Source organism: Pan paniscus, chromosome 23, assembly GCF_029289425.2.
Source record: "Pan paniscus chromosome 23, NHGRI_mPanPan1-v2.0_pri, whole genome shotgun sequence".
NCBI classification, from domain to species: domain Eukaryota; kingdom Metazoa; phylum Chordata; class Mammalia; order Primates; family Hominidae; genus Pan; species Pan paniscus.
The window spans coordinates 26,974,201-26,994,705 of NC_085927.1; the positions used below are offsets into that span (position 1 = coordinate 26,974,201).

The 20,505-nt window shown below is 33.4% G+C and overlaps 1 protein-coding gene across 1 annotated transcript; it reads left to right on the top strand.

The window, feature by feature from the left end:
* The first annotated feature begins 2,114 nt into the window (after window positions 1–2,114).
* Window positions 2,115–19,125, top strand: LOC117977516 (phosphatidylinositol 4,5-bisphosphate 3-kinase catalytic subunit alpha isoform-like). Its single transcript, XM_034949323.3, is given in 11 exon segments — window positions 2,115–2,165; window positions 2,461–2,625; window positions 2,837–2,938; window positions 3,875–4,048; window positions 6,958–7,064; window positions 7,575–7,708; window positions 8,840–8,906; window positions 12,138–12,305; window positions 12,868–12,985; window positions 13,089–13,240; window positions 16,942–19,125. Coding segments are annotated over 11 exon segments (1,509 nt in total). The 3' UTR covers window positions 17,213–19,125.
* The last annotated feature ends 1,380 nt before the right edge of the window (window positions 19,126–20,505 follow it).

A 20,505-nucleotide genomic window follows, 5' to 3' on the forward strand; every position in this document is an offset into this window, starting at 1 on the left:
ACTTTATTCTTCTGTAAGTTATTTTACGTTTAAAATGTAAACAAATAAAAATAAGTAAATAAACAGTAGCAGCTTCTTTTCCTGGTAAATCGAGGATTGAGTATGTATTATATCTTTCCTGGAATATTGGAATAACCTCTCCCTCCTTCCACAGAGAAGCCATAATAATCTTTATGAAATACAAATCAAATCATGGTATTCATTCTTTAAATAGTTATCAATAAAAATAAAATCCCAAATTTATACCCTGTTCTGCAAATTTTAACGTGGTCTGAATTCAGCCTACATTTCTTCTTTCCCTTGTCTATTGCCCATCAGGCTCACTGGCCTTATTCCTTCACACCAAACTAGTTATTTCCGGGGTGGGAGGAAGGCTTGCAGTGTTTTCTCCATCTGCAATAGTCTTTCGCAAATCTTAGTGTGGATAAAGGTTCCTTCTTGTTACTTGAATCACAAATACTATGTTCTTAGTCATTCTCTGTTACATCATCCAGAGTACGTTATATCAATTTTCCAATATTTTTATTTATTTGATTTCCCACTATAACAGATGCTCTGTTAGTGCAGGGTCTTTTACTATTTTGTAATCCCAACAGCAAGAACAAAACAAGGTACATAGTACATATTTAATAAATACTTGTTGAACAAATATGTGCCAGTAATATTTCTTCATGCTGCTGAATAAGTTAACAGCATATAAACACATACAAACCAAGTGGCATGGATGTCTGCTTTCATTTTTAGCCATTTAAAAATATACGTAACCCATCCTAAGGGGTTTATATTTGTTTTGCATAATACGTTAATATGTACTCATTATTCATTACACAGTTAATATATCTATATTTGCAGGGAATATACATTGCTTGGAATTATACAAAAAAATATTATTTTTTGTTTTCTAATATTCAGGATACAGTGTTTTAATGGGGGTGTTTCTTCATTCTTTTTTTCTTACTGGTTTTTACTTTTTAAATTTGAAAGCCTTGCAGTGATCATAAGGATCTGTTCAGGCAAAGAACATGAAAGAGTTTAAATTTTTATCATTTTAGTGTTTCTTATTCTCTATATCAAAAACATTCACAGGTAAGTTAACAAGATCCTCATCAGGAGGAAAAGTAAATTGTTCACTACCATCCTCCAGTATCCTAATCTGGTCTTGTTGTTGGCTAACTTCAGCAGTTACTATTCTGTGATTGGTGTAATATTAACCAAATAAATTACTGGATTTGTTCCACAAATATTATGTCTTAGATTGGTTCTTTCCTGTCTCTGAAAATAAAGTCTTGCAGTGAGAATAAATTATTTTACAACAGTTAATTAGCAATGTAAAGTTTATTGAAAATGTATTTGCTTTTTTTGTAAATCATCTGTGAATCCAGAGGGGAAAAATATGACAAAGAAAGCTATATAAGATATTATTTTATTTTACAGAGTAACAGACTAGCTAGAGACAATGAATTAAGGGAAAATGACAAAGAACAGCTCAAAGCAATTTCTACACGAGATCCTCTCTCTGAAATCACTGAGCAGGAGAAAGATTTTCTATGGACCACAGGTAAGTGCTAAAATGGAGATTCTCTGTTTCTTTTTCTTTATTACAGAAAAAATAACTGACTTTGGCTGATCTCAGCATGTTTTTACCATACCTATTAGAATAAATGAAGCAGAATTTACATGATTTTTAAACTATAAACATTGCCTTTTTAAAAACAATGGCTGTAAATTGATATTTGTAGAAAATCATACTACATTGGTAGTTGGCACATTAAATGCTTTTTCTTACTCTGAATTCCTGATATGACTTTCTTTAGGATTGTTTAAAATATTCTAGTAGTTTTAGGTCAATTTAGATGTGATTTAGTTGCTCTAGATATTATAATTTTTAGGGGTTCCCTTTCATTTTTCTTTTTTCTTACGTTTCTTCAAATAGTATGATGCCTTATTTTCATTTATGAAGAAATTACCCTGCTGTTGGTGATACGGGTATATTTAAATAAACCAGTTGCAGTGCATTTCTGCAGAAAGTCCATTAAGACATAAATTTTGTCCAGTAACCACAGTAGAGGTGGTGACTCTATGATTCATTCATGTTGCATAAGTAGGTGAAAAATATGAGCTATATTCTGTCTGTTAAATGGAATTCTAGAGATGAAGTAGCCCAGGTAAATGTATGTTTGAGATTACTAGATAACTGTTGTACAAATTGGTATGTCACTTAAATTGTTTTCTCTCAGAAAGTCCACATAAATAAATGAAATAGACTAATAATAGTAATATAGTGTAGAAAAAACTCCCTTAACATTATTTCCATAGATAAAACTAATTAGAACTGTAAATTCTAAGGAGATTATTTATCTAAACTAATTTTAAAATCAGAAGTTAAGGCAGTGTTTTAGATGGCTCATTCACAACTATCTTTCCCCTTTAAATATGATTTATTGTCTTTCTCATACACAGATGTATTGCTTGGTAAAAGATTGGCCTCCAATCAAACCTGAACAGGCTATGGAACTTCTGGACTGTAATTACCCAGATCCTATGGTTCGAGGTTTTGCTGTTCGGTGCTTGGAAAAATATTTAACAGATGACAAACTTTCTCAGTATTTAATTCAGCTAGTACAGGTAAAATAATGTAAAATAGCAAATAATGTTTAATTACAATAATAATTTATTCTAGATCCATACAACTTCCTTTTAAAAAACCTACTGCACTAACTAGTTTTATGCTTAAAAAAAAATTATTACCAGTAATATCCACTTTCTTTCTGAAAAAATTTTCTTTAGATCGGCCATGCAGAAACTGAACCTGATTTGTTTTTTTTGAATCACCTAGGTCCTAAAATATGAACAATATTTGGATAACTTGCTTGTGAGATTTTTACTGAAGAAAGCATTGACTAATCAAAGGACTGGGCACTTTTTCTTTTGGCATTTAAAGTAAGTGTAATTATTTTCCCATTAAATTCTTAAGGTACGTATTACTTGCTTTCTTAATAGATTTATAAATATGTATTACTTATATACTTTTGTTTATGTTTGGCTGGAAGAGTTTTCCATACTAAAAGTATTTTGTACCGGTGATGAGCTTCTCAACTTTTGCTCTTTGAAATTTAAAAAGTAATAAATTCAAAACTAAATTTTAGTCATGAATGAGAGCTTAAATATTTTTAAAGATTTTTGTTCTACTTAAGTAAAATTTTCTAGGTCCAGATGAATATTGCTGTAGGTTTCACTGTGTGTATGGATTAAAATATCCCCCAAAAAAGAAAAAAAAGTTTTACCTTGAGATTCAGAACAATAATGTCAAACTCCCGTGGTTCTTACTGAAAAACAAGCTAATTAAGAATAAAAAATGTTTTGTAGAATGTGATATATGCAGTACTCAAAAGTTACAGGTCATAAACCATATAACTTTTCATAAATTTAGAAACAGATTTATATCTAATATGATATTTTAAGTGTTAAAATTTAAAAATGGAACCCAGAAGTTAAGTTGAAAACAAGAAGCATAGACGTGTGTCAGAAGAGTCAAACAGCATTCACTGAGCGCTTTGTTCCCTCCCTCTTCATTTGATTATTTTTGTGCTCAATTTCCTTTTTTCATGCTTTTATATCTTGTACTGAGATTAGTCAATGAAAACTAGTTGAAATAAACCTAAAAACTAGATGTTTATTTAATCACATATTCAGGAACTACCTGAAACTCATGGTGGTTTTGCTTCTAAATTACAGGTTTTGAATAATGTTATTATTAGTATGATTGTAACATTTATTGGATTTCAGAAATGAGTGTTTAAATTGTTTAGCAAAGATTATTTGTATACTGATTTAAGACTATATATATATATTTCTAATTTTGCATGATTCTTTTAAATCTGAGATGCACAATAAAACACTTAGCCAGAGGTTTGGCCTGCTTTTGGAGTCCTATTGTCGTGCATGTGGGATGTATTTGAAGCACCTGAATAGGCAAGTCGAGGCAATGGAAAAGCTCATTAACTTAACTGACATTGTCAAACAGGAGAAGAAGGATGAAACACAAAAGGTGTGTGACTCTAGTTTGTGTTTGAGACTCTTTTCACTGCAGTGTGGCAGAGTTGTTTAGAAGCCCAGTGTATATACAGATCATGGTCCTTGGAATCAAGCAGATTAGGATTTGGAACCAAGTTCCACTGCCTCTCAGCTGTGTAGTGTTAGACGCGTTATGCAGGCTCTCAAGACTCATTTTCTTTGTCTGTAAAATGGGAATAATACCTGCTTCGTAAGGCCATTGTGAGAATTAAATTACATGAGATATGCAAAGAACCTATCACAATCCTTGGAACACAGAAGGTGCCCAATAAATGTTAGATCCCTTTACTTTCCCTTCCTTTCTCTTATTCAGGTCCCTAAGTATTTACAGTGATTATTTCCTTATTCTGTCATTTATTATCTCTCAGTAATGACCCTGAAAATGAGTGGAAAGCAGTTAGTTTTTACATTTCCAAGTTTAAAATGGATTTCTAGTCACTCAGTAAATATATCACACCCTCTAGTCATCTGCTGTCTAGCTTAGTATAACTAAGAGTAGGAAATACAATGTAAACTTTTTTTTTTTTTGAGACAGAGTCTGGCTCTTTTGCCCGGCCTGGAAAGCAGTGGTGCAATTTCGGCTCACTGCAGCCTTGACCTCCTGGGTTCAAGCCATCCTCCCACCTCAGCCTCCTGAGTAGCTAGGACTATAGGAGCATGCCACCACTCCCAGCTAATTTTTGTATTTTTAGTAGAGACAGTGTTTCGCTTTGTTGCCCAGGCTGGTCTCCAATTCCTGGGCTCAAGCAGTCTGCCCACCTCGGTCTCCCAAAGTGCTGGAATTACAGGCATGAGCCACTGTGCCTAGCCCAGTGTAAACTTTTTTATGACCTTTTCCTACACCCTATTCTTTATTCAATCCAATCCACCACATCCTAAATTCACCACCTCTTACCCTTAAAAGGAAGCTCATTCCTCACCTCCAGTAAAAGGAAAAAAAAAAAATCGTATATTAGTGAGTCCCCAAAGGACAGAGAATGTAAGTTAGCAGTACTGAATGAATTTTTCGAGCATCTTCATTACTAGTACTTGAAGGAAAAAAAAATTAAAAGAAAGTTATTGTATTAATGTAAATGTCATACAGTGTGAGTTGATTTTATTGAAGTGTGATATATAAATTCAAATATAGGATGTTAGAAAATAATTGTACTCTTTCTAATACTGGAATTTATGAGCAAGAAGGGACTAGATTGCCCTGGAAGAACAAAATTTATTGTATTTGTATATTGTAACTGAGCTGAGAAAAAAGAAACTAAATTTTAGATACATTTGTAAATACAGATGTTCCTCAACTTATAACAGGGTTATATCCTGATAAACACATCATAAGTTGAAAATACCTTACAGGCAAAAATCGGCATTTTGTAGATGTGATGGGATGCGAAAACACAAAACACAGTATCCAAAAAATGCTGGCCACACAGTACGCTGTAGAGTATTGGTCATTTGCCCTCGTGACTGCATGGCTGACTGGGAGCTGCAGCTCGCTGCTGCTACCCAGCATCTCAAGAAAATACTGTGTTGCATATCACTAGCCCAGGAAGAGATAAAAGTTTAAAATTTGACGCATAGTTTCTACTGAATGCATGTAGGAAGAGATAAAAGTTCAAAATTTGACGTACAATTTCTGAATGCATGTTGCTTTCACACCATCACAAAGTTGAAAAATAGTAAGTCAAAACCATTGTAAGTTGGAGACCATCTGTATAGGCATTTCTTCTAAGCTGGAGTTTTTATATCACAAATTGGCTATGATACAGTGGATTAATTAGGAACATGAAATTCATTACTCAGATCATTATTGGCTTAAATGAGATTTTGATAGGGAACTAAGAATGCAGTCATAGAAACAAGAGCAGTTACTTTGAGTGGCTTTGTGTTTTGTTGTAACGATGAGTGATAAAATACATGAAGCATTGTGCTAACATTAGAGTTGTCAGTGATAGAAATGCCTTTACATGAACAAGAGCTATCTAGTCAGTGATGACTAGATTTTCTAACTATTCATTTGTATATAACAAGAAGAAAAAAAACTTTATTATTTAAATTCCAGCATGAAAATTAATTTATTATTAATTCCTAGCTCCTAACCACTTTTTCCCCCATTCACATTTTATATTTTCAATAGGTGAAAGTTTCCTAAAATAAAATCCCAGCTATTGCGTGATAACTCAGCAGTCTGGGCTCTGATTTGAATTGATTAAAAAGGGATATTGTTTTGTAGCCACATACTAAAACCTGAATATAGTATGAGACTCCATGTAACAAATGTTTTTACAAGTCCTTTTCCCAACAATTTCTTTTAGCCTCACTAGACCACTTTCACCCAACAAAGAGAGTATGAATGCTGTGTTTTCTTAAAAGCCTAAAAGTAAGGTTATTAAGCTAATATAACATGGTCTCCTTAGTTTTTCCTCTAGAACACAGATCAGCAAATTTTCTTAAAGGGCCAGATAGTAACTGTTTTAGACTTTGCAGGCCCATGTTGTCTCTGTCTTAACTATTCAACTCTGCTATTCTCGTAAAAGCAGCCAGTATGTAATGAATGGGTGTAGCTATATTCTAATACAACTCGATTTACAAAAACTGGCAGCTGACCTGCCGGTTGACTAGCCCTGCTCTACAGCCAAAAGCATTGCCACTATCACCAAGCAGATTTCATCTTCTTACAGGAAGGGGTACACAGTGCTGCCAGTCTTGCTTCTGTCTCTGAGTGTTGCTGCTCTGTGTTGTAGAAACCCTCTTAGTTAGAAAGCAGCCACTCTAGGATGTAGATTCAGAGACTGTACAGTACTGAGGTTCTCATGTGTGAAAGAGATTAGCAGTTAGTTTTATCTTTTATTAAGTCAGTTTCTTACTGTGACTATCCTTTTTTTAAACCAGGTACAGATGAAGTTTTTAGTTGAGCAAATGAGGCGACCAGATTTCATGGATGCTCTACAGGGCTTTCTGTCTCCTCTAAACCCTGCTCATCAACTAGGAAACCTCAGGTACTTTCTTGGGGGTTTCATTGATATATTTAAATAAATACCTTTTCTGGATAAAATCTTGAGAAAAGTCAAAATGTCTGTTATAATTAGAATGTTCAATAATCTGTCTTCTCTCTCTTTCTCCTACCCTGAAAATAAGAGTAGTAAATCGTCTTAAGTTCGGTACTGCCTTTATTCAGAATGAGTTTTTACTAAAATAATACAGTTTAAAACCTTCTATGGCCAGAATTTCTGTTACCATAGCGTAAGAAATGGAAATGTAATATCTGTAACACTAATGATATATCTCTATATATTTGTTGGAAATTCATATGCAATTATATAACTTTTAAAACTTTTGGTTTTTTTTAATACTCTTTAGAAATGGATTCCTAAATAAAAATTGAGGAGAAAGTTTTAAATCTTTGTAACACTTCAAAAAGCTATATTGTATTTATATTTTAAAATAAATTTGAGGGTAAAAGAATAATAAAGCAAAGGTACCTAGTAAAGTTTTTAACTATTTTAAAGGCTTGAAGAGTGTCGAATTATGTCCTCTGCAAAAAGGCCACTGTGGTTGAATTGGGAGAACCCAGACATCATGTCAGAGTTACTGTTTCAGAACAATGAGATCATCTTTAAAAATGGGGATGGTAAGGAAGAATGTTAATGAGCTTATGATGCATGAATTTAGCTATCTTTTTATACACAGGATATTTATGAACCATGAAAACTATTGAAAGCCATTTAAGGAATATACACATGTGATAAAATATGTAATATTTATCAGATGTCTTGACCTTTGAAATATGCATGTATAATCAATGAAAAGAAAAGAAGTACTAGGTTTAGATCAGAAGTCCTGAAATCAGTTTTTTGTTTTTTCTTTTTCCTGTTCCCTGCCTCTAACCCTGCTCCCGTGGACCTGTGTAGAGAAGTATTTTTTGTTGTTGTTTTGTTTTTTTTTAAATCAGTTTCTAATTATCATTTGCTTAGCTGTGTGAGTATCCATTCATTCCGTAAATATTCTATGTGCTAGGCCCTGGGGTTTTAGCAGTGAAAAAAATAGAATCCCTGCCCTCTTGGAGCTTACAGCCTAACAGAGAAAAGAGGGACATTAAATGAATAATTACAAAAATAAAATTACAGGCATGGTGCAAAGGAAAAGTGTAGTCTGCTCAGGAACCATATAAAAGAAGGTACTTATATGGAGGATGAGGCTATGGGGGGAGTGAAGGAGGATCATGGATGGGTTTTCTATAGGAAATGACATTTCAGCAGTGAATTCTGTTGATCCCAATATTTTAATATAAACATATGTTCAAATTTAAGGATTCAGAAAAATAATTACTATAAATGCTTTAATTAAAAATTTTTGTGAGATGCATGCTCACTCATCCTACATTGTTATTCAAATATGTTTATGCAAAGACTTTAAAAGTGGATTTACGAATCAGAATATTAAGAGCCATTTGTAGTGGTGCATGCTTGTGATCCCAGCTGCTCTGGAGGATTACTTGAGCCCAGGAGTTTTAGACCAGCCTGGGCAACTCAGCAAGACCCCATCTCAAAAAATTATAAATAAATTAATAAAGCTATGTAAAGGCTTTGAGTGGACATATACACTCATTTATAAATTTTTTGAAAAGAAATCAGAATATTGCTTTCCTGTAGTTTCTTTTGAAGAGTAAATATAGCTGTATTTGTTTTTCATTTGAAAACCATGTGATGGCATGATCCCCAAATTTGCATCTGTGGCATTAAATGGTGATACATATTATTTGAATTTCAGCAAGATATGCTAACACTTCAAATTATTCGTATTATGGAAAATATCTTGCAAAATCAAGGTCTTGATCTTCGGTAGGTAACCAGTAAGGAAACCTGTATGTTGAAAGTTATCCTGAAAAAGTGAACTATTAATAATTATAGAAGCATATAGAGGCATATGTCTAAAAAGAAATGTATGCAGTAATTATCAATAGTTGATTACACTATAGTACTTTGACATATCCTCTTCTTACTTGACTTAGAATAGCTAAATTATATTCAGCTAAGTAAAAAGAGCTAATAAGGTAATAAACACTCTGCTACTGCCTCTGGAGTGTCACCATTAGGAACAAGACAAAGGAGACACAAAAGACCCCTGTTTTCATTCAGAAGTTAAGAGTTTAAAAGAAAGTTTCATAATGGGAATTTTCTAATTCTAAAACTATATAAATCCTCAAATATTGGAATCAGTTTTGCAGCAAAATTATGCAACCAGCTAATCTTAGAGTTTTTACCAGTCTGTTGATTTCTACCCAACTTTCCACAATATCAGTATTATCACCAAGTTTTCTGTCATGCTTCATCTTCTCCTAGTCATTGTTGCTTCTAAAATGTTCTTCCTTACCTGACTTGTCTTTTTGCAAATCCATAGTCATTCAGGCAAAGCCCACTCTATCCAAAGTATTTTGGCCTATAAGTGGACATAGAGTCAAGTCTAGCTGTAACAACAGGGTACATTTAGTAGGAATTGCAGGTAACACCAGACAAGGGCTTATGTGTATGCCTCTTATACATTTTAAGTGTAGCTAGTATACAAAAATGTGTCAGTGACAAATAGTTGTACCCTTTTATTGCAAAGAAGAAAGTGGACATTTCAGGTGACCTGCTAAGGCACAAAATTGTTATCAACTTCAAATTTGTAACTCCTGATACATTGCTTAACCCCTGCTGCTTTCCAAAGATGGTTAATGTTATATGAATCAAATTTCATTTTTTGGTATAATTTCCTGTGTCATGAGAGATCCACATGCCACTACTACCATGTCTCCCAAAGGTATAGACTGTAAAAAAGATTGTAGAGCTAAGAAAGAGTAAAGGAGATAACTGTGTAATGCTGGTTAATTACATTGTTTAATTATAAATTAATGACTTTGCAAAAAAGCATCTGAAGTTAAGATGATTAGAAATATTAATGGTTTTTTAGTCTTGTATTTTCTGAATATTTTTTAAGTTAAGTAAATGTAAGTAAAAATTTTATTTCAAATTTAACTTTAGATTAAAATTAAGTTAAAATCATAACAGCATTTTTATTTATGCTTGGCAAAACTATAATTCAGAATCGGGTTTATTTTAACCCTCCTTCTTTTTTTTAATAACAAGACTTAGAAGACAATTGAATTCTGTAAACTGTGAGCATGTTCAACAGTGATAAAAACATAAAATAAGAAAGAATGAGCAGGAGTACAACCTTAAGATATTTCCCTATTTACGAGGGCAGGTAGAAGAAAAGATTGTGTAAGAGAAGTCATCAAAAAAAGTAGGAGTACTAGAGGAAGTGATTGACAATTTGTAGGGCCAAGGGCTTCAAGGGAGTTAAAAGAATAAGGCCTGTGAAAAAGCACTTGGATTTAGTGACTCATCGTTAGTTTTAAGAGTTTACTCACTAGAGTAGTAGGTGTAGAAGCTAGGCTACAAGGAATTAAGTAAGAAAATGAAAATAAGTATAGACTGTATTAGGAATTTAAGAAGTAAAGGAAAGGTGGAAAGAATGGAGAGTAGCTTATGAGAACAGAGCAAGGAAAACCAAACTTTGGGTACTTATGTGTCAATCTGAATGTTAGGTGCTTTTTTTCATTGTCTCTTTAAATCCTCACATCTGCACCCTTGACTACGTGTCCTATTTAATTTTCTATATGAATAAATGAGAGGTACCCTAAAAAGCATTTGTGCCACATACCAAGTATTATGGTTGTATCAAAGGGAAACATTTGTGGGATTATTTGAGTTGTGAGCTGAACTAGCTGCTGTTTTTGTGGATCACGATTTTTACTTAAATAACTAGTAGGCAAGCTATGGTTATTCAGACATGGATATTTGGCAGACATTTTCTTGAAAATGAACAATATGTGCCTGTCTCTTTGAAGAAAACAACTGTGACAGTATTTGTTGCCAATGATAAAATTCAAGCTTGCAACAAAAATTTCATTAGAAATTCAAAATTAGAATTTTGAAAATTCTAATTTTCAGTATCTGCCACTGAACCTAATAGAGTCCCTAAACTTAACATCTTTCTGATGAGATTCTTGGTAATATTAACAATTGTGGCTTTTTAGTATGGTATAATGAAAAGTACCAACATTTGGAACATCTACAAATGACCATGCAGGATACTATAAAATCATGTATGGGTAAGAGATCCATTAAAAGGCAAGAAAGACAAATTGATTTTAATGTAACTGAGTATGAAAAGTTTATTGATACAGTTTTAGATTACATTTTGCAACTTAAGAAACTTATCTTGTCAGGTTTTAGAGTAGTACCAAAGAAAAATATCACAATTATCCCAAAAGTCTATTATAATACTCCTTCTTTTTCTACCTACCTATCTTTGTGAGGCCAGATTTTCTTTTTATACTTTAATTAAAACATTGCATTAGATTGCATACAAAAGCATATATGAGAATCCAGCTGGGTACTATGAACCAGACATTTAAAAAATTTTTTAAATGTGAAAGAATTTCACTCTTCTCACTAAATTTTTTAAATGCATTTTTTGTTTCATGAAATATGTTATTTATATTAACATGTCATAGTTTGTTGCTTTTAAATGAATTAATAAATATTTAAAATTTTTATTCTCCCTATTTCAATTTCTAATATCAGTAGATGTAATTCACATAACTAAAAGCTCTTTGGAGTCCTCAGTAATTTCTACAAGTGTAAAGGAGTCCTGGGACCAAAATTGAGAACTCCTGCCCTACAGTTTTATTTCGATGTCAATTAAACATCTTTAAATTCATGCATATTTTTAAAATCATAAATGTTTGTAAAATTTTAATTGCCACAATAATTTTCTTAATTCTTTTCTGATAAAAATATAGCGCTTTTTCAGTTGAAGGTTATAATAAATGATGATAGGTAATTTTGAGGATTATTCCAGGAGTATGTTTATCCCACCATAAAAAAGAAAATTAAAATTGGGGAAAGGCAGTAAAGGTCATGCATGACAAATTTACTAATAAAATACTCATGTTTTAGCCTATTAAAATATTTGCTATTTTAAAATTCCATCATTTAATTGTAAACGTGTTGCTCCTCTTTCAGAATGTTACCTTATGGTTGTCTGTCAATCGGTGACTGTGTGGGACTTGAGGTGGTGTGAAATTCTCACACTATTATGCAAATTCAGTGCAAAGGCGGCTTGGAAGGTGCACTGCAGTTCAACAGCCACACACTACATCAGTGGCTCAAAGACAAGAACAAAAGAGAAATGTGAGTTGTATTATTCCTTCTTCCTATGTTAATCTAAGTTTTTGTTAGATGAGTCTGTCGGTGTTTGTGTATTCCTCTGAGTTAGACCAGAGAAAACAATTGTACTTTCTATGGAAAAAAATATGCTCAACCTTTGAAATATTTGATGTTAATGGATTTAAATGATTATAATTACTTTTAATTTGGTAAAATCTTAAACATTCATTTTATGTATTATCTAAAATGTGTTGTTATTGCTTATTCTTTTTAAAAAATGAATATTGCACATTCAAAATTTTATTTATAATTCATTGTTAAAATGATTAGAAAAAAATAATTTTAATGACATGCTAAGTATTTTTTCACTATGAAGAATTATGCTTTGGTCAGGGAACATCTGGAAATTTCCTTAGAAACCCATGAAAACTTCACAATCTCAAAATCTTTGGACATAATTTCCTTATTCCTTGTCAGTGATTGTTTTCATTGTTTAAATGGAAACTTGCACCCTGTTTTCTTTTCTCAAGTTGGCCTGAATCACTCTATATTTCCATACTACTCATGGGGTGTTTCTTCTTTGTAGATATGATGCAGCCATTGACCTGTTTACACGTTCATGTGCTGGATATTGTGTAGCTACCTTCATTTCGGGAATTGGAGATCGTCACAATAGTAACATCATGGTGAAAGACGATGGACAAGTAATGGTTTTCTCTGTTTAAAATGTTTTGGTGTTCTTAATTTATTCAAGACATTTTGTATCTGCATATATCAAACTATAACATAATTTCTTATTTTTGAAAGCTGTTTCATATAGATTTTGGACACTTTTTGGATCAGAAGAAGAAAAAATTTGGTTATAAACGAGAACGTGTGCCATTTGTTTTGACACAGGATTTCTTAATAGTGATTAGTAAAGGAGCCCAAGAATGCACAAAGACAAGAGAATTTGAGAGGTGAGCTCGAGAAACTAAAAACACAAAATAAAGAGTTCTGGCTGCTCTATTAGAAACAATCAATATTTTTCAAGCAATTTCAAAATAATAAATGTTGGCTGGGTGTGGTGGTTCATGCCTGTAATCCTAACTCTTTGGGAGGCCGAGGCTGGAGGATCACTTGAGCTCAGGAATTGAAACCAGCCAGGGTAACATAGTGAGAACTCATGTCTACAAAAAAATTTAAAAAGTAGCCAGGCGTGGTGGCATGCACTGTAGTCCCAGCTACTCAGGAGGCTGAGATGGGAGAATCACTTGAGCCCAGGAGGTTGAGGTTGCAGTGAGCCATGATCACGCCACTGTACTCCAACCTGGGCAACAGAGTGAGACCCTGTATCAAAATAAATAAAATAAAATAAAAGAAGTTCTTTTACCACTTTAGCAAAAACTATTTTTTGTTTGTTTTTTATTTTATTTTATTTCAATAGCTTTTGGGGTACACGTGGTTTTTGATTACATGGATGAATTAAATAGTGGTAAAGTCTGAGATTTTAGTGCACCTGTAACCCAAGTAGTGTGCTTTGCCCCCAATATATACTTTTTTATCCCTCACTGTTCTTCCCACCCTCTCCCTTCTGAGTCTCCATAGTCCATTATATCACTCTGTATGCCTTTGTGTACCTATAGCTTAGCTCCCACTTACAAGTGAGAACATACTGTATTTTCGGGTTTTCCATTCCTGGCCTCCAGCTCCATCCCAGTTGCTGCAAAAGACATTATTTCATTCTTTTCTGTGGTGGAGTAGTATTCTGTGGTGTATATGTACACTTTCTTTATCCACTCATTGGTCAGTGGGTACTTACATTGGTTTCATATCTTTGCAATTGTGAATTGTGCTGCAGTAAACATACGATATGCATGCAGATGCCTTTTTGATATAATGACTTCTTTTCCTCTGGGTAGAGGGGATTCCTGGACCAAATGGTAGATCTACTTTTAGTTCTTTAAGAAATCTCCATACTGTTTTCCATAGAGGCTGTACTAATTTACATTCCCACCAGGAGTCTATAAGCGTTCTTGTTTCACCACATCCTGTGTTTTTTGACTTTTTAATTATGGCCATTCTTGCAGGAGTAGGGTGGTATCTCATTGTGGTTTTAATTTGCATTTCCCTGATGATTAATGATGTTGAGCATTTTTTTCATGTTTGTTGACCATTTATACATCTTCTTTTGAGAATTGTCTATTCATGTCCTTAGCCCACTTTTTTTTTTTTTTTTTTTTTTTTTTTTTTTTTTTTTTTTGAGATGGAGTCTCACTCTTGTTGCCCAGGCTGGAGTACAATGGCATGATCTCAGCTCACCGCAACCTCCACCTCCTGGGTTCAAAGCGATTCTCCTGCCTCAGCCTCCCAAGTAGCTGGGACTACAGGCACATGCCACCATGCACGGCTAATTTTTGAATTTTTAGTAAAGATGGGGTTTCACCATGTTGGTCAGGCTGGTCTTGAATTCCTGACCTCAGGTGATCCACCCGCCTCAGCCTCCCTAAGTGCTGGGATTACAGGCTTGAGCCACTGCATCCCGCTTTGACCCACTTTTTGATGGGATTATTTGTTTCTTGCTGATTTGAGTTCCTTATAGATTCTAGATATTAGTCCTTTGTCGGATGCATAGTTTGGGAATATTTTATCCCATTCTATGGGTTGTCTGTTAACTTTGATGATTCTTTCTTTTGTTATGCAGAGGCTTTTTAGTTTAATTAGGTCCCATTTATTTTGTTTGTTTTTGTTGCATTTGCTTTTGGGGTCTTAGTCATTTATTATTTGCCTAGGCCAGTGTCTAAAAGAGTTTTTCCTAAGTTATCTTCTAGAATTTTTATGGTTTCAGGTCTTAGATTTAAGTCTTCAATCCATCTTGAGTTGATTTTTGTGTAAGGTGAGAGACAGGGATCCAGTTTCATTCTTTTTACATGTGGCTAGCTAGTTTTCCCACCACCATTTATTAAACAGGATGTCCTTTCTCCAATTTATGTTTTTATATGTCTAAGATCAGTTCCTTGTAAGTTTTTGGCTTTATTTCTGGGTTCTCCATTCTGTTCCTTTGGTCTGTGTGTCTGCTTTTGTGTGTATCTGCTGTTTTGGTAATTATAGTTTTCTGGTATAATTTGAAGTCCAGTAATGTGATGCCTCCAGATTTGTTCTTTTGGCTTAGTCTTGCTTTGGGTATTCAGACGCTTTTTGGTGGGTTTTATATGAATTTTAGGATTTTTTTTTCTAATTTTGTGAAAAATGATGGTGGCAGTGTTTTGTAGTTTTCCTTGAATAGATCTTTCACCCCCTTGGTTAAGTATATTCCTAGGTATTTTTTTGAAGCTAAAAGGGCTTGTGTTCTTAATTTGATTCTCAGCTTGGTTGTTGTTGGTGTATAGCAATGCTGCTGATTTGTGTACACTGATTTTGTAACCTGAGACTTTACTGAATTCATTTATCAAATCTAGGAGTCTTTTATTTTTTTTAAGAGAGACAGAGTCTTGCTCTGTCCCCCAGGCTAGAGTGTAGTGGTGCGATCTCAGCTCACTGCAACATCCACCTCCTGGGTTTAAGCAATTCTCCTGCCTCAGCTTTCCAAGTAGCTGGGATTACAGGCATGCACCACCATGCTCAGCTAATTTTTGTATTTTTTAGTAGAGATGGGGTTTCACTTTGTTGGCCAGGCTGGTCTTGAACTCCCGATCTCAGGTGATCCTCCCGCCTCGGCCTCCCAAAGTGCTGGGATTATAGAAAGCCACCACGCCCGGCTGAAATCTAAGAGTTTTTTGGAGAACTCTCGGGTTTTCTAGGTATATGATTATGTCATTGGTAAACAGCAATAGTTTGACTTCCTCTTTTCCAATTTGGATGCCAATGTGGGCTTCCTTGTCTTGTTCTAGTTGTCAGGGGGAGTGCTTTCAGCTTTTCCCCATTCAGTATGATATTGGCCATGGGTTTGTCACATGACTTTTATTATTTTGAGGTAAGTCCCTTCTATGCCTAGTTTGTTGAGTGAAAAACTATTTTAATTTTTTTTTTTTGTATTTATTTGTGTGATGCTGTGAAGGAAAATGGAAAGGGAATACAGTTTAATTTGTTAAGCTAATTAAGGCCTAAAAAGAAAGTAATCCTTAAACTTCATAACACCTTAAATGTTTTTATTTACTGAGCTTTAAATAGTTGGACTCCACCTCTATATTGACAAATAATGTGTAGCGCTTAATACGACATTTTTTGGTCATACAATTTGAGGAAAGTCAGTCAATCATAATCACTTTGTTTATTCATAACTTTTTTACACCTTTGGTATCTCATTAGACTATATCAGACTTTAAAGTACTTTTTACAACCTTCTATAAAATTCTGCTTTGTCTACAACACAGTCCTGACTCTAGCTTAAGCATAAAAGGATTTAGTATGGACTAATTCATACATTTAATACTTATTAAACTCCTGACATGCCAGGCATTGTTGTAGGTGCAGTTTTTAAAAAGTCCTTATTCTCTTGAAGTTTACATTCTAGTGGGGTAAAGGGAATCAAAAGATGTTGGTAAGAGAAGTGAGAGAGGAATGCTATTTTTTTATAGCTTTGTCTACGAAAGCCTCTCTAATTGTGTGACATTTGAGCAAAGACCTGAAGGTATTAACATCATTTGCTCCATACTGATCAAACTGTTCTTATTACTTATAGGTTTCAGGAGATGTGTTACAAGGCTTATCTAGCTATTCGACAGCATGCCAATCTCTTCATAAATCTTTTCTCAGTGATGCTTGGCTCTGGAATGCCAGAACTACAATCTTTTGATGACATTGCATACATTCGAAAGACCCTAGTCTTAGATAAAACTGAGCAAGAGGCTTTGGAGTATTTCATGAAACAAATGAATGATGCACATCATGGTGGCTGGACAACAAAAATGGATTGGATCTTCCACACAATTAAACAGTATGCATTGAATTGAAAAGATAACTGAGAAAATGAAAGCTCACTCTGTGGATTCCACACTGCACTGTTAGTAACTGTCAGCAGGCAAAGACCGATTGCATAGGAATTGCACAATCCATGAACAGCATTAGAATTTACAGCAAGAACAGAAATAAAATACTATATAATTTAAATAATGTAAATGCAAACAGGGTTTGATAGCACTTAAACTAGTTCATTTCAAAATTAAGCTTTAGAATAATGCACAATTTCATGTTACGCCTTAAGTCCAAAAAGGTAAACTTTGAAGATTGTTTGTATCTTTTTTAAAAAAGCAAAACAAAACAAAAATCCCCAAAATATATAGAAATGATGGAGAAGGAAAAAGAATGACTTTTTTTTTGTCTTGCAAATGTTCTGTTTTGAAATGTGGACACAACAAAGGCTGTTATTGCATTAGGTTTATGGAGTTTATGTTAAATTACATTGATTGGAAAAGAATGAAAACTTCTTATTTTTCCATTGCTGTTCAATTTATAGTTTGAAGTGGGTTTTTGACTCCTTGTTTAATGAAGAAAAATGCTTGGGGTGGAAGGGACTCTTGAGATTTCACCAGAGACTTTTTCTTTTTAATAAATCAAACCTTTTGATGATTTGAGGTCTTATCTGCAGTTTTGGAAGCAGTCACAAATGAGACCTGTTACAAGGTGGTATTTTTTTTTTTCTTCTGGACAGTATTTAAAGGATCTTATTCTTATTTCCCAGGGAAATTCTGGGCTCCCACAAAGTTAAAAAAAGAAAAAAAAATCATAGAAAAAAAATGAGCAGGAATAGTTCTTATTCCAGAATTGTACAGTATTCACCTTAAGTTGATTTTTTTCTTCTTTTGCAATTGAACTGAATACATTTTTCATGCATGTTTTCCAGAAAATAGAAGTATTAATGTTATTAAAAAGAGTTTTTTATTAAAGGCTATTTATATTATAGAAACTATCATTAATATATATTCTTTATTTACATGATCTGTCCCATAGTCATGCATTGTTTTGCACCCCAAATTTTTTATTTTTTGTAGCAGCATGGTCAGCTTTCTTCTTGGTCTGTAGATGAGGCTCAGGCACTATCCCATTTATACCAATAACCAGTGTATAACTACTTAAGGAAAACATAAAAACTTCACCTTCTTTCCTTTTATTTCTCATGTGAATCCCCTGCCTTCCATTCTTTTATAATTGAGAATGTCTCAATCATATGAAATTAGTTACCAGAATTAACACAATTTAGACTATCTTCCTGATTCCTTAAACCCCTTTACTGAAGTATACTCATGAATAATACTTTAAAATATGGGGGAATAGAAACCATGAACTTTTTACCTTTTTAAACTATTTATCCATATCTCCAAAGTAGGACATTAAACCATTTTAAGATCATGTCTCATTCCCAAGTAGTCAGAGCTCACTCTCCAACTTTATTAAATACTGTTTGAGCACAGGACACATTCTTAAACATTTTGAAAAACATTAACCCAAGATGTAGAGGCTACTGCTAGTCATCATTCTAGAATCTGATATTTTACTCTGTATTTGAAATGAATGATTAATGTCCTAGGAAATTAGCTTTAGCAGATGTCCAGGTGCCACATCAAAAATGTGCAGTAATTATTGACAGTTTTTTAGATTAGGCATATTATTGGAAAACAACTTTATAAAGAATGAACATTGTATACTCTAGTAAAACAGCATCACTTTAAAAATATTCATTTATGAAATCTGTTACCTATAGTTGAAGTCTTGAGTAGTGAACAAGGGACTCTAATACCAATACTCTTAATATCTGGCTATTTTAGATCCCTTAAAGGGCATAATTATTGGAAATTTAGGTATTTCACTAAAGCCTGTATATAATATTGCCAACAAGAAAAATAAATTTGAAGATTAAGGGAACTTACTTCTGCAAACTGTCTTGCAATAGTTAAGCAGAATTTAAACTCTGTTTTAAGCAGGAAACCAGAAAGATTATTTTGCAGTTGTAGAAGATTTCATAACTTATTAAAACTTATTAACATTTTGTGTTGTTTAGATATAGGCAGTTGATACATACTAACATCCCAGCCTTTTCAATATCAGGGTTAAATTATAGGAAAACTCAGTAAAATGGTACAGATCTGAAACTTTGATGGTAGAAACTGAAGATTTAACAGAGAACTGTGTTTTACCCGAGTGCCAAAAATGCTGTGAGCCTCCTTGCACAAAATTTATACCACTTTTGCATTTTTATCTATCAGTCCAGATAGTTGTCTCCCCTCCTTCTCCCAGGACCTCTCCACCATTAAAATGCACAAACCACATGGCCGATTTCATCATTTACATCTATTTTCAAAAGTTACTACAACCAAATTAATTCTATTAGAAGAAATGTAGACAAATTCTATAAAGACTGTAGATTGTGACCTAAGAAAGAAATGAGGCAAAGAACCAAACATTGAATTAAATGCTACAAGGGTGACTAAGATCTGTTTCAAGTCAGCGATAATATAGCCACTTCTGGGTACTTCAGTATCAGAGATCAGTTCTCATGGTTTAGACAGTTCCTATCTATAGCTGACTATCCTTGTCCTTGAATACGGTGTAACTGACTATTGGCTCTACAGTTTTATTGGGCCACTTAAGAAATATTTCCTTGAATAATTATTTTGAGAAAAAGTCTAAAGAAAATAATAAAAATAATTTTAAACACGCTGTAGTAAGAAATGACTGTTGGAAAATTATGCTTTCACTTTCTACCATATTCTCAGCTATACAAAACCATTTATTTTGAAGATTTTTAGACTAGTGTTAATTTGAAATCTGTTACTCTTATTGTGCAATTTGTTTTTTTAAAAAAGATGTTTCTAATTGGATTTTTAAAAGAAGAATGGAATTTGGTTGCTATTTTACAATAGAACCTAAGCTTTTTGTGGTTCTTAGTGTCCTATGTAAAACTTAGTGTCAAAGTAATCAACTTTGAGATGTTCCCTTCTATTCTGCTTTATATTAAAAGCCCATTAGAAAATGGGAACCTGGTGAATATATAATGAATTGTAAAATATTTTAATGTGTAACTTTTTTAACTGTGAAACTGACTACTGATTTTTTGATGAAAACAGCTGCTGATAAAGTATTTTGTGTAAAGTGTAGTTCTTATTAATCAGGAAAATGATGACTTGATTAGACTGTATATGCCCTCTTGGATTTTATTTTAAATGGATTGGTGACTTTCACATAGGTAAAACACAGTCCGTCTGTATTCTTTTTTCCATCAAAAATCGAGTGATTTAGAATTATAAAA